This window comes from Ambystoma mexicanum, chromosome 12, assembly GCF_040938575.1.
Source record: "Ambystoma mexicanum isolate Mex_15411 chromosome 12, UKY_AmexF1_1, whole genome shotgun sequence".
In the NCBI taxonomy this organism is placed as follows: domain Eukaryota; kingdom Metazoa; phylum Chordata; class Amphibia; order Caudata; family Ambystomatidae; genus Ambystoma; species Ambystoma mexicanum.
In genome coordinates, this window is record NC_090936.1 from 275587585 (window position 1) to 275602414 (window position 14830).

The window sequence follows — 14830 nt, forward strand, 5'->3', positions numbered from 1 at the left end:
ACAAGTATGCCAGAGAGAAGTGTCGGACCATCATAGGCATTGTGGAAGAATGTGAAAAGATGATGGTAGGGGTTCGAACAATTTGCAAAATGCATTACCTTGCTACCTGATAGTATGTTGAATCTGAGAGGAGTATTATGACGTTTCAAAATTAAATAAATTGCACAAAGATTAGACATATTGGGCCTCATTACGAGGAAGGCGGTAGAGGGATAACGGCGCTGGTAGAGCTGCCAGCCCAGTTATCCCTCTACCGCCTCATTACGAGGTCTGCTCGCGAGTCCCGCAAAGGACGTCTGGTAAAACCAGGCGTCCTTAGCAGGACCCGCTAGCAGACCAGGATGCTAACAATGGGCCTGTCATTAACGGACCCATTGTTAGCATCCTCCCAATCCCATTGAGCTCTATGGGGACTCAAATGGGAATGGGGATGGGGATGTTTCCGGGTCCCAAGAAAGGGAATTATCGGGCCCTCCAAGGTCAGAATGGCCCGGTAATTAATCATTCCTGGATCCCCGACCCAGTACCCAGTATGGGGGTAGCCATGCCGCTAAAAGCGGCATGGCAATCTCCATACTCGTAATGAGGCCCATTGTATGTGGCATAAAGTACCCCTTTATAAGGATAGTGTAAGTCACAGAGGAGTTAACGGAACAAATAAAGGAACACAGCCAAAGGCATTAATTAGATCCTACATTAGATCACGTAACTCTGAGATGACTTGCAATATCCTTTTTACGTACGCTAGAAAGTGTTATTCTTTATAATAAATGTCATTCCCTTTAATACCTGATCTCTTTCTTAATCTAATGTAAGAGCTCTTCCAGTTTCTGCTCCATGTAATCAATGTAGAATGTGTTTGGATTTTAAAATGCTAACTAGCAGCTTCTAATGTGTTGCAAAATATTTGTGTAAGCAGTATCATTTTGGGCCTGATTTATGGACTTTTCTGCCTGCTGATAGGTGGCTTTGCGCACTAATCAGCACACAAAAGTCAGTTCATCGATTCATGGAACTCACTTTGCATGTATTTCTGGGTCCTTGAGGATACTTCACACAGGTCCTTCCGGTCTCTGCGTGCAGTCAAGTGTGTGGGAAGGGCCAAGGCAAGGAAGTAAACAGGGGGCAGAACATGCCTATTCCTCATTCCCACGCAGAATGGGGAAGAACAAGGCATTACGTGGGCATATCATAGGAAAGCGCATGCCCAGCACTGTGTAAAACCAAGCATATTCATGGATCTAACCGCATAACGTCACGTCGGGGAAATCAGCATGCAAAGCTCACGATTTCATCGCCACATGAAGGCATCGCCAAACATATAGGAATAAACATGCAACGTGCAAAGATAAGCTGCATATTGGGATGCCGGCCCACAAATAAGGTGCCAAGGGCAGTTAGGGGTGCGCATATGCAAATTAGCGGGGTGCAGCTATAGTTTACGGGGGTTTGCACACATATTTACTGGGGGCTGACTTGAGTTCCGAGTCATGCAACACATAATGTTGGGCTGAAGTTATGGGTTACAGGGGACCCTACGCAGTTTCGCCAGGGTTCTGCCTTAGTTATGGGGAGATGGCACACAGTATTGATGGGGTGCATGACTTTGTGTTCGAGGAGGGTGCACAGGTTGGTATATGTGGCTAGATTTGCTTTGCGTGGTGGGGTGTCGTGGGCGTCCTGGCCGCTCCTTGCATCTAGGGTTACTTTCAGGTTCAAAATCCATGCATTTTTCTGCTTTAAAATAAGAAAAAATATGCAGATTCTTGATCACATGTGTTAAACGCTAGCAATGCACAAATTAAACACTCTGCCGTTAACACTCCCTTTCCAATTGCTTTCTGCAAAGGATCACAACACATATTTTACAAACAAGCCGTGTAAAAAGCTTGGTGTTGCTTTAATTAAGTACTACAGTGACACCTCGAGTTCTGCGTACTGGCTCAGGCTGCAACCATTCTGACATCCCAAATGAAACGTAATAAGTGATTTTAGAGATATTGCAATGTCATTTTCTTATTAAAGGTCAGCCTGTAATAAGAACATTATTTCCATGATTTTATATAGATATTGCAGGCTGTCATGTATTATATAGAGATTATTAAGGCGGTTCGATAAATTGTAATGCATGCCGGGAAGTCTCGAAGTAGATGTCATGGGTGGAGGGGGTTGGGCGGGTATTTGAAAGATGTGATACTCTATTTGATGTGTTTGTTGTAGATGTGCACCAGAAGAAAGGGTGGGCGGGTGGCAAAGAAATGTGCAGTGCTTTGAAGAGAAACCTTCAGAAACTGAGTAAAGAGAATGGGCCTCATTATGAGTCTGGCGGTAACCCTGTCTGTGCCTCTGGGGAGTTGCTGGCGGACTCATTTTACCGGCGCCTGACTTCCCAGTGCCACCGGGACATTACAAGTACCGCGGCCCGGTCAATCAGGCGCCAGTGAAATGTTAGTCCCCAATTTCATGGGAGTGGGAATTTGGAAGCACCGGCATCGTTGCTAAAAGTGCGGGCACTCCGTGAAGAGTCTGCCTATCTGGCCCTGTGCCGACAGGGTCGGACCTGTCGGGCGCAGCAGCCACGGCAGGCAAACTCGTAGTTTGCCGGTCAGGAAACAAGGCTGCAGGTGAGCTTACCGGCACCCTTGTTTTCCAGACCAGCAAACTTGACATGATGCCCAATGTGTCACTGAGAAAAAAAGTAAGCATCTAGGTTATGAATGAATGGAGTAAATGTATGAACATGATTCAGTACTGCATACACCAAAATATATTGGGGTACCGGCTGCCACACGCGTTACATACTAAAGAAAGCCTTTCCATGTTATACCACTCAGCCATGTAGGGCTATTTACAGACCCTTTGCTCTCATAGAGATGACATGTTGTGTGTCCTTTGCACCTGCTCAAACCTAAATTACAGTGCATAGTAGTACTGCTCTGGTTTCTGTAACTTGGAGCTCGGAGATGAATCTCTCCCCAGAGGAGCAGGATGCGTCTCATTGTGTCCACGACAGTCATGGTGAAACGCTGCTATTTCAAATGCCACTTGTTTTAAAACATTCCACCTACTTATGAGTTGTGATCCCTTGGCATATCTACTGCAGGGGGTAGAGATAAAGTGCTGCATTGGGTAAGTATGCATTATTTACTCCATGCATTATATTCTATGTACCCCATGGTCTAAATGCCCCTACAATGCCAACTCATGCATCGTTGGTTTTTTAAATATAGACGGTACTCAAGATGTCACATGCTTTTTTTTTAGATTTATTTAAGTGTTATGGTTCAGACAAAAGCATAAACCTTTCACTTAATACAAAGCATAACAAAAGATCATATTAGCGCTCTCATACAAAGCAATTGTTCAAATATTCAAGCATATTACCTAAAACAAGTTGCATAATACAATTTACATAAAACATTACTTCAAGAAAAGCAGAGAAGTCGGTCATTATAGTTCATCATAACTGCGTTATTTGTTTTTGTATCTGATCAAGAAAACCAGTTAAAGACAGTCTGACCCTGGCCAATCAATCATCAGGCTAGACCACATGCTTTTACCAGTTCCACCATGCGCATAAGGAAACCCACTAAGAATCACATTTTCCCTGCAGGAGACATGCCTACTTTCTCACAAGCGGCCCATATTTGAATCCCATTTGCGCAAAGAATGTGCACCAAAGTTATCCATTATACTAAATCGATAAATGTAGCTCATTGGACTACACCCAGATATAGGGCGTCATTCCGAGTATGGAGGTAGCCATGCCGCTTTTAGTGGCATGGCGCCCCCATACCGGGTACCGGGTCAGGGTTCCCTGAATGAGAAAATACCGGGCCATTCCGACCTTGGAGGGCCCAGTATTTCCCCTTTCAGGGAACCAAGACCCTGTGCATCGCCATTCCCATTCGAGCCCCCATAGGACTCAATGGGAATGGGGAGCATGCTAACAGCAGGCCCGTTAATGACGGGCCTGTTGTTAGCATGTTAGACCGCTTGCGGGACCCGCTAAGGACGCCTGGTATTACCAGGCGTCCTTAGCGAGTCCTGCAAGCGGACCTCGTAATGAGGCGGTAGGGGGTTAACGGGGTTGGCAGCTCTACAGGCCCAATTAACCCCGAACTGCCAGGGTTGTAATGACCCCCAGAGTCAATGCTTCCATTTTGATACAAGTCGGTATTATGCACGTGATGAGAGTTTCCCATCCCTGAATGGATGTGTCCACAAACTCACAATCTATGACTTAATAGAAGCTCCCTGAAGTACACGATCATTTTAGGAGTAAGCGGGTTATTAGATGGAATAGAGTTGCTACATATTATGTCATCTCTGTCATTTTCTACAGATGTTTGTAATAAATTAGACAATCTCCTTAAATGCATCTAAGGGACAACAGCATTTCGAACTGCTGCTCATTGTTTCTTAAATTGTGTATTCATCTGGAGTGTTTTGTTATGGTTAAACATCAAGAACCTTATATTTAGTTAATATATTGTCTTTCTGGCCTGCATAGGCTTCACACTTTGCGTTGCAGAAGGCCGAGGGACCACGCTATGCACACCGAAGATGACAGAGGAGATGCAGCTCTTTCTTCCATGCAGAACCCGGCTCCGCCTTCCCATGGTGGTGGTGATGAAGCACCTCCTGCCAAGAAGAAGAATCCAGCCTTCTGTGCCAGTCTAAAGGTGAGGGGATCAGGGTGTATCAGACGCAGAGAGCACAGCTGGCAAGTAAAACTTGCCCAATGAATTGCATCACGATTACTGTTCTCCTTCTATTAAAGGTGGACCAATGGAACGCTTGATATGACACAAATCAGAGCTATTCAAAAAGGGAACACGGTATGGCCATTCCGAATCCTGAGTCAGAACAGGACGTTTTGCCTTAATCCCTTTTTCGTTGTTTTTTCTCTGTTTTTTTTTACGTCTTTGATGATGGGTCTAAACAGGGAGTCGTGTGAGTGTATGTGAGCTGCTTGTTATATGTAATTTTACTTTTTTTTACTTGTTCCATGACTTGACTTCCTGAAAAGGCGGTGTAAGTCTGTGTACATGTGAAATAAGAACCGTTGCCTTTTTGCTGAACAAAGGCGTAAACAGGGTAGGGCCTGAGTGGGCAAAGCCCACCCAAAACCTGTAAATTCCCAGCACTGTGTAGTCATTTACAGATGTTTAATGCCACTGTGTCGTGCCCAACTACATTACTTTCAAGCCCCACTTGTTAGACAATCCTGGCTACGGCGCTGTTGCTGAATACATCACTTTATTAACACTGAGTTCTTTTTCACTTATTCTATGATGTATTTTATTAAGAATTGTCATGAGGTCTAATTGTGTCATTGTTTATTGGTTGGCCCTTGTAGTTTTGCTTGATCATTGATACTGCTCACCATTATTTTGGCCCCCTAATATCCCTGCGAAGCAGACACGCGCGTTGCGCTGCCTATTGTTTTGCCGCTAGGTGTCTCCTTGTCATTCAACAGGGTTCATCACATGCACGTGCTGTCAACAATGTGTGCTGGCTGACAGTATTTCATATACTCTCAGGCACAGGTCTTGCACGAGACTGCTTGAGCAGACGTTAGAACAGTCGAGTGGGAAGCTGGCATTTGCGAGAGTTGTGAGTCCGACCTTCTGCCATATATCCCAAATAAATAATGTCACTCTCCATATTATTAATTATGCTAATAATGTGTGCTATAGTTTGCTAGTTCAGTATGTCTCAATATGTTTTGGGAAGATTGGCCAAGATTTTCATTTGCATCCTGAGACTTGTAGACCTGCTTTTATAATGGGAAAAACTGTTTGTTGCTGGACCCGCATTTTCAGGATGAACGGGGCATGTGGGCAAAGTGTAAGTCCAAAGGAGATGAGAGGTCATTCTTATGCCCTCCAGCAAAGTAACTCTGCCAATCTCTTGATTTGGTGCCACCCGTCAGGAGCCTGTCCTCATGCTGACCTCCCATTCCAATAAGGCACAATGGCTGCTCAAATGGCTGCCCTTCCTAAGGAATCTGGGAATGTTTACATAATAATGGCACAGCAAAACGAGAATGTGCATGTTTTTTTCTAGCCAATTACTTTAGCAAGTATACATATTATAGCACTGGTTCTTAAAACCTGACATGCAGATTCAAACCAGGCATTGGTAGCCTAGATGTACAGGCTAAGGTTGAAGAATGCCACCGTCATCCTAAACCTATGTGTATTCCCATGTCATTACCTCATAGTTGACCGATGCTCAGAGGGGAAAATGCATAGGCAGGAACCATAGTGCCCAGCATTCCAACATGGTCTCTCCCCAAACGAGCAATCTTCTCTTAATGTTACTTTGCAGTCCCACTGAACATTGATGCAAACATATATTTTCAGTTTATCCACATGAGTGCATGCTCTTAAATTATTTGTTAATGTGTTTACATTGCATGGTTACTTATATAAATGTAAGCCATCTAGTTGTGAGCCAGACATTAAGATCTTCAAATATTTGCTAAAATACAGATCAACCCCATCAATAGCCATCAAATGCAACTGGCATCTTGAACTCTTCCTGTCCTTTCATGCTGCTGTTGATCCTCCTATTTCTTCTGTTATATCTTAATATTTGCCTGACAGCCCATTTAGTCCAAGTCAGAGTTCCACTGCCAGATTTGGTGTGCATGTACGGATCCCAATAGAAATGGAAAACATACACACAGACTCCCTTTCTCCTTTGCGGAGTGAAGCATGCTAACCAGCAACAGCATCTGAGCATGAAACATAGGAAGGGGAGAAGGAAGAGGGAAGGAGAAGAGAAAAAGAAAGACAGAGAAATAAAAATGCTAAGATCTGCAGCAATCCGCAGGTTGAGACTTGCTGCAGTTCGGCAAACACCTACAAAACTGGAACGCAGATCTAGTCTTTACAATCATAGAGTAGAAATACAATGGTTATCTTCAAGAGATTCCGAATGTCAATGTTAAAATGTCTGACCGGCTGACGCAAGAACGCTGTGCTAAAGAATGAACGGGACATCTCAACGGAAGTTCAAGGTAAAACTGTGTGGATTGGACATCTGTAGGAGGTGTGGAAGGGGCAAGGGTGACTAAGGGCAAAGCTTCTGGCATTGCCCCAAAATTAATCCAAGCTGGAGAAGAATTGCTGAATGAATGTTCCCAGCAAAAGAAATGGAGACTCATCTAGACCGGAAGTCTGCTATTCAACGTGTTTGGAAAGGAGATGGTGCGTGACTGGCTGAAGAGGCAATGGGTAAAGAAGGACTTAGCCATGGGGAAGACACTGATTCTAAAAGGGAAAAGCACTGAAGCCTTATGAGTGGGGAACTGGCAGAAAGAGATGAGGAAACTAGCAACCATGGACCGGCTGTCAAAAGACCAAGAATCATTTTTCAACGCATCTGTGGGGACTTTCTTGACTGCTATGATCTTCAGTCAGATCTTCACCTTTTTCATTGAAGAATTTATTCTGGATGCACAAGTATGGCCCCCATCAGTGTAGCTTGGACGTTCTGGACTTTTTCATAAATATGCCCATCATTTGCTTTGCTTCAGGTTGTCAAAAAGAAGGTAATTATGAGGTTAAATCATAGGCAACGAAAAAGCACTAATCACATGTCCATAACGTAATTATCAATATTAAAAAACAGTAACTGAGCTAGCGCTAAGAATCTACAGTTTGCTGACTATGGGACTCAACAGGAATGGGAATCTACCGTTCCTCTGCTGGTATTACCGGGATATTGTGCAGCAGAAATGGTAAACTGGGGTTGCCGGTAAAGCGGTGGCCTACCAGCAAACTCATAAGGAGGACCTAGAAGTTAGAGTGGAATGTCTGCTGACAGCTCATAATTACAGTGTTTTGGATCAGTCAGAACCAGAGAAACAAAATTGGCTTTGTGTTTAAAAAATGACAACCAGTAAATTGAAAAAAAAACTGCAATAAAATGCTGCTCTTGTAAATGCCTCTGTGAGAAAGGACATGTCAAATGTGTGATAGTTAAGCCTAGGTCATCCAGTGGTTGGCATCTAATTAGAATGTTCCATTTCGGGGAATATGTGACCTTATATTTGCATTTGATTATTTTTAAAACTGTAAAAATCACTGCAGCCAGAGGACTCACTTCTCCCAGAGCTGCTTGTTTTTAAAACTAGGATTTAAGAAAGTGAAAATATTTATCAGAAAATCAGTGTCACCATGTAGTATCAAATTAATGTCATTAAGGCTAAATACTGTATTCTGATTTCCCAATGCCCACACATCTCAGAGAAATCTCCCTGCAGGTTTGCGAGAAACAGTCCTTCCCTCTCGCCCCAAGATGAGTTGCCTTCCTCAGCTTCTGTCTTCCTCCCCTCGCTCCACCCCTATACTGATGTTCTCTGTCTTCCTACTTCCTTTCCAACTCTCTTTATTTCAAAAATACAAAACAGGTATCAGGCGCCCCTGTCTAGGAAGAACATGGCATGATAACCTGTTCTGTGGTTTTTACACAATTTTTTGAGAGTCCGCAGCAATCGCTTTTACCTCACTGTACTTTTCAAAAAGGAGAAATACCCATTTGCATATCAGTCTTTGTCCCGCCCACAAGGGCAGTCCAGCACCGAAATGTCAGGCAAACCTCCTTTGAACAAGAGTACCAAAAGCAACCCCATTCACATGTTTCAGCCTTGTTGGACCTCATCAGTGAGGTGGAGCTGTGCCTTTCTGAACACACTGAGCAAGAGGTCCACGTCTGGGTTCCCCCGGGTAACTTAGGGTGCCCAACCCCAAGTTTCTTACAAAAATACAAAAAATGTATTATGATATCATGGGAGAACCATATGAGACACCTATATCTAATGGAACAGACAAAAGGTAAGCTATATTGACAGCCAATCCATCAAAATGCCATCTAGCCCCACCCATAATAAAGTACCTAGTATTTTGCGCTGCTAACAGGCTCAACATGTGCCAAGCAGGAAAGGTGAAAACCATCCAGGAGCAACCTTTGCCAATGGCTTCAAAGGAAATGAGCACATTCTTAAGGGTCATTGGTTTACCTACCACGTGTCTTAGTCACTTGACATTCCACTGCCTTTACGTGCCATTCGTCCACAAGGCCATGCACTGGGCATGCGGTCAGCTCACCAGAGTCAAGCCTGAATCATTCCAACTGTACCAATCATCATTCTGGACCAAGACCTTGACATGCCCAATAGCTTGCCCCGATTCTCGCCCTAATTAGATAAGTCAACCTTTTAATGCCCAGAATTATGGAAACCTTCCAAGAATTATGGCAACCGATGCCTACCCAGATAGAACATTACACTGATACACAGGGTAAGTTACGGGGGATTCCCTGTCAGCCCTACAAATTGTACTAAAAACCAAGAATTATAGATCAAACCCTAAAATGACATTATCTTCTGATCAATGTAGCATCCCTCAAAAGCAAGAAATGGGTTGTCTGTCTCATACTAGACTTTAAGCTGGACTTTGTTTCACAGAGTGTTTACTCAATAATGGGAATGTCCACAATTGAAATGGTGTTCGGCCTTCTAATTATGCGTCACACATTCATAACCTTCAAACTCGAGAAGGTGCACTGGCTATCATTTCTAAAGACACTTCCCCAATCAACTGAATTCACACACAGAAAATCTGCAGGGGTTTACTTGTTACATGTCAAAAGCCAGGTACACAGAAACGGGTTCAATGACTTTACTCATTTATATAGACTGCTATACAAAAGTCCCCATTTTGCAGTTTTTTGTCAGACCTTGAGGTCATTTTGAAAAAAAGTGTTAATTGTGCGCAGTGCATAGCCACCCAGAACACTTGCACACATGCTGTTTGGTAGCCTGCATGCAATTTTCAACTTTGGCAAAATGGAGTGCAATAGTGAAAAGTAAAAGCAGGCGAAATTACCTGGACTCTGATTTTCGCCTTCATTTTTCTAAAATGTAAATGCCATTGCAAATTCCACTGTGCGGACCGCCTTCACAGAGGAGCACTTTATCTACAGTATTCATTGCATGCAGGCAACCGACCATTTTTTGCACGTATGTGCTTGTTTTTCGGGTTTTTCTTAGATACTTTTTGTAAAACTGTGGATTTTTTAATGTTGTTGACTTTCTTTGTGAAAAAGTTTTAAGGAACTATATCAGAAATAAATAAAATAAATCTACTGATGGGTCCTCGGCATTCAATGTTAAACATTTACAAAGGAGAGGGTCAGGGTAAGAAGTCAAACCGTGCAAAATTGCATTTAATGTCCGTTTTTGTAAAAAATGTACATGCTGTCTGCAAGTTATGCTTTTCAGATACCATTTACAATTTGTTCCTATTGAATCCACCTGCTTTTAGTGGAGGTGGATTTGACATGAATCTATTTATTTTACCCATGCATGACATTCTCATGCAGGCATAAAATGAAGTGCATAAAGTGCTCCTTAAAAGCATGTCTGAAATATTAATTCTGCTTCATGTCTGTCTCAGAGAGGTAAAGCAAGCCGTAAACGATGTACGCCTTGCTGTTACATCTTGGTTTACTGCTCCAGTGACACCACCACAGCGACATTCATATGTAATCTGCCTGCATTTAGCAGGTAATACAAACAAATGGGATGCCTGTTTGAAAATCATGCGCTGCTCGCAGTCAGGGGAGGAATGCACAAGAGAAATCTCAATTATGTCTCTTACTCTTTCTCCATCTCAAATTGGCTACCGGAGTGTAAATGTAAGTGTAAATGGAAGGTGTACATGGGTAAAAACTTTTCTTTTATGCCTTACATTGCACATATCAAAAAGTGAGCCTATTTATTCAGCAGTCTCCCTAATTGTCTGTTGATATGTGTAATGAACAGTTTCAACGATTGACTGGAGGGTACAACACAGGATAACTCTACATTGATTTTAGAATCTAAGAATAGACTTGGTTTCTCAGCCTGCTGATTGTTTTATAGATATAAGGCCCACCCCATAGATTGAATTTTTGTCTCCTCATCCAACACAGCAATTCAACAATATCTCCTTTTTGCCTGCACATGCCATGCAACAACCATTTCCATTTCTGCTGCCACACAAACTGACATTTTGTGATCATAACTTAGACAGAATACTGATTAGGAAATGGTCGGCATTTTCCTAAGAGGCAATTATGCCCTATTAACAACTCTAAATTAATTTGATAACTCTGGAGCCTTCCTCTAGCACTCTCTAAGCCCTAGAAAAACTGGCTTCAGAGAAATTAGTATCCAATAAAATAGGAGTTAATAAGAAGAGCTCAGTACATCTGACATATCACTAAGTTGACCATTAACATTAAGACACTAATGTGGAAGTGTTTTATAGTGGTGCAATCCCATAGGAAAACGTTCCATGAATCAGGCCCTAAATCAAGCACCAGTACCTCCCTTGGACTCCTTTGTAGAGAAAGAGCCAAGCCCCCCCACAAGCTTCTCACCCATATTGCCTATATGCTGGGAGCCAGCGTGTGAAACACGTGCGGTACCAGTGAAAATACGGATACCAAGATGAATCCTGGAGGCAAGGTTCCCATTGAGAAAACCATACTTGCATGTAACACAGTATGATGGCCATTTGAATGAAATCACAGAGGAAGTATGAAAAAGGAGCAAACAAGCATATTGGTGACATCACACAAAGTAATACTGACACATCTAGAAGAGATGCAGAGACAAGAGGATGTAGACATTCTATGAGGCATCAAGAAAGTATCAAAGATAAGCAACATCTAGGTTTTGAGGGGAAGTGGCTTATGCGACAGAAACAATGAATATATCAAGTTATTTTACATGTGTACAGATGCAAAGAAACGCAAGCAGACAAAGTATTCTTGAAGCTAGCTAAGTAGTGAATAGACTGCAGCTGGCACCAACGTGTATATATATATATATATATATATATGTATATATATATATATATATACATATATATATATATATATATATATATATATATATATATATTGATTCCACTACGTATTATAGCAGAGCTGGACCAAGAAAGGAAGGCCTTTTACAGCATGTCACAGTTGCGAAAAGCAATTGAATTACAGAAGTGAATCTCAGAAGGGCGAGGCTGGATCAGCCCCAAGAAGAACAAGGTTATGTTAGGCTGGGAGGATCTGACAATAGTTAAAATCGTGTAAAAGAATTAAACTCTTGCTCAGAAGATGTGCGCGAAAACAAGGAGGACGTCAGAGGTTCATCAAATAATAGTATTTTAAATGCACGAAAGTTCAAATTTGTGGTCTTCAGTCACGTGGAGGGATGAAGCTGGATGAACACGATGAACCACACCTATGCAAGGAGACATAGCGTGCCTCCACTCCCTCATATTCTCCAGAGCAAGGAACATTTCCAAGGCCAAGTTCAAAGCCTTAATTGATGTGCAGGCCACTGAGGTGATGATAGATGATATGCTAATTGGTGGGAAGCGATGGTTATGACCAACCCACCAGCACCTGGAAGTTCAGCCTGTGTGCTGCTAACGTGGGTAGAAAAGTACTGATGGATGAAAGAGTGTCAGCCAATTATAGGAGGACACGTAGTTAAGGGCCCTATAGTTTGTGTAACCAATGTGACATCATGTATTTAGTGACGTTCATAGTGACCTGTTTGAGGGAAGGGCTTAGATGCTCCACCTGATATTAGAGACCCTATCACTTTCTTAGACTAGTATGGAACGTATACCTAGATGTTCACTCTAAGCCTATCACATTTTCCAATAGGTTTTTGTAGTTTGCCACGTAGGATGACGTTATCAAATACGTAGGTTAATGTCAGCAGTCATGAGTTTTTGCTATAAAGATGATGTTTTTTTTAACAATTTCGTTGAGATCATGCTGTGAGACCTTTGCTGATCTCCTTTGTACTCCCTGTTTTAGATAATTGACATTAAAAAAGTCAACTTTGCCAACTTCCTGAGTTGTTTTGATTATTGATGTTTGATTATCTTCTGAATCCCCATTCATTTCAAAGTATTGCAATCTTGTTTTAAAGGGCTGCATTGGCTGTCCCGGTTAACATGATAGCAGAGAGATGATGGTTAAAGAACTGTTGACCTAGTAAGCTTTGGGGTCCCGGCAATATCGGTTGTCTCCTGCCATTCGGCTGAAAGGACATGAAGCTCCCTGTAGGTCGCGGAAATTAGTTTAAAATAAGGCTTGCAAGCCTAGGAGAGACAGGTCCCTTGTTTTCAGGCAAAACCCCCTCCCGATTTCTACATGAAGCTGAGCGGACAGAAGGTTGAAAAGGCTGGTTGAAGAGGCGACGATCCCAAGAGTCCGAAGTCCAAAAAGCGAAATGGTGAGTAAAACCTGAGTGGGATGGCAAACTTGTGAATGGGCAGTGAGTGGAGAGAGTGATAAGGGGAAAGAAGTAACAAAGGGAAGTTGGGGTAAAACAACTCAAGACGATGAGCGTTGAGTTATTAAGTAATTGACTTGAGGAAAGGAATGCCTAGCAATTAAGAAACTGTGAGATGAAGAACTTCACAGTATAGTAAACCCAGTGTCCTGCGTCATAGCACGTATCATAAGGAGCCATGTCTAGTGTCCCAGTAGAGGATGATGTAGGCAACGGCACATTTAAAGACTGTCTAAAGAGAATTACTCAAACTCCGTAGGGGGTTTATAGGGGCGGCACGAAGATCGTGAATGAATTGAGGAACGAAGGCTAAGATATACGTGGGCCGGCCAAGTTCGTCAGTTTGTCTGTTTGTTTTGTGTATTGTTTGTTTTATATATGTGGTGAAGAATTAATAGCCAAATTAAGGGACTCAAAAAAATGAAAGTACGAAGATTTGAAAGTTAATTATTTGTTCATTTTATTGAACTGATGATGTTTAGTGAATAAGTAGATTGAAATTAAAAACGAGACATAAAAGGCTTGGAGCTGCGACGATTGGTGTACGCTCATATTGTGTTGTTTTTCTGAAACGTATTTTTCAAAAGTGAAGAGTAAAGGTGAGTATTGACAGTCAAGTGTGATGAGTCAAAATGGAGGACATTTCTCCACTTATACATCTATGCAAGCAGTTACCAAAACACGCACCCAAGCTTAAACAGTACTGTGCGGAATGGGTTAAAGTCACGGCAGATAAGATGTTCATGCCATGGCCACAAGTTGGATCACTATCAAAGGCAGTTTGCAACACATGACGACATACTTGCACACAGCAGACAGGGGAAAAAAGTTAGATAAAAGGCTAGCGAGTTTAGAGCTCTGGAAAATGTACCAGAAGGAAAGGTAAGAGCCACCTTGTTGCCAGGCCTTGGCCTCCATGTTGGATTAAGGTCCAAAACTGGTATTGCTTTATTCCTGATAATGAGTTTGGCGCCAAAGGCGCCAGGACTGACTCCATGTATGTTTCTGTCCTGATGGAGTTTTAAGGTCCTTGGGCCCAGTGTGAAGGGCTTCAGGCCCACTGCTGCCATGGGGCTGTTATACCTGAGGGGGTCAGGGGCATGGCTCATGACAATGAAGACAAAGAAAGAACTAAAAGGAAAAGGTAAAAACAATCGACTCTAGAGTACCCCGCTATATGACAGAGAGGGAGGCTTGTGTAGGTTTGAGCCCAAGTGTTGTCTTTAGACTGACTAACTATGAATAAAGCAAAGAAGAGGGAAGCCTCACAAGTTGGGGACAGGAAATGTCAGACGAGGACAGAGAAACCTTCTGCCGAGAAGAGGGAGTTAACGCATATGTCCTGAAGGATGTTCTCCAATGGACAAAGAAGTGAGATATCAGATCTAGATCTACCGAAATCGAGGGCATCAGAGTCTCTGGTGTGACTAGATTGACCTAGAGGGCAATCCCATAGTGAGGGGG

The 14830-nt window shown here is 42.7% G+C and overlaps 1 protein-coding gene across 1 annotated transcript in view; it reads left to right on the top strand.

Moving 5' to 3' along the window:
* Positions 1-4519: 4519 nt before the first annotated feature.
* The window catches only part of LOC138513505 (solute carrier organic anion transporter family member 1B3-like), a 636965-nt gene continuing 626654 nt past the window's right edge, over positions 4520-14830 (top strand). The window contains exon 1 of the mRNA XM_069628420.1: positions 4520-4685. Coding sequence (XP_069484521.1) covers positions 4554-4685 — 132 coding nt within the window. The 5' untranslated portion in view covers positions 4520-4553. The remainder of the gene's footprint in view (positions 4686-14830) is intronic.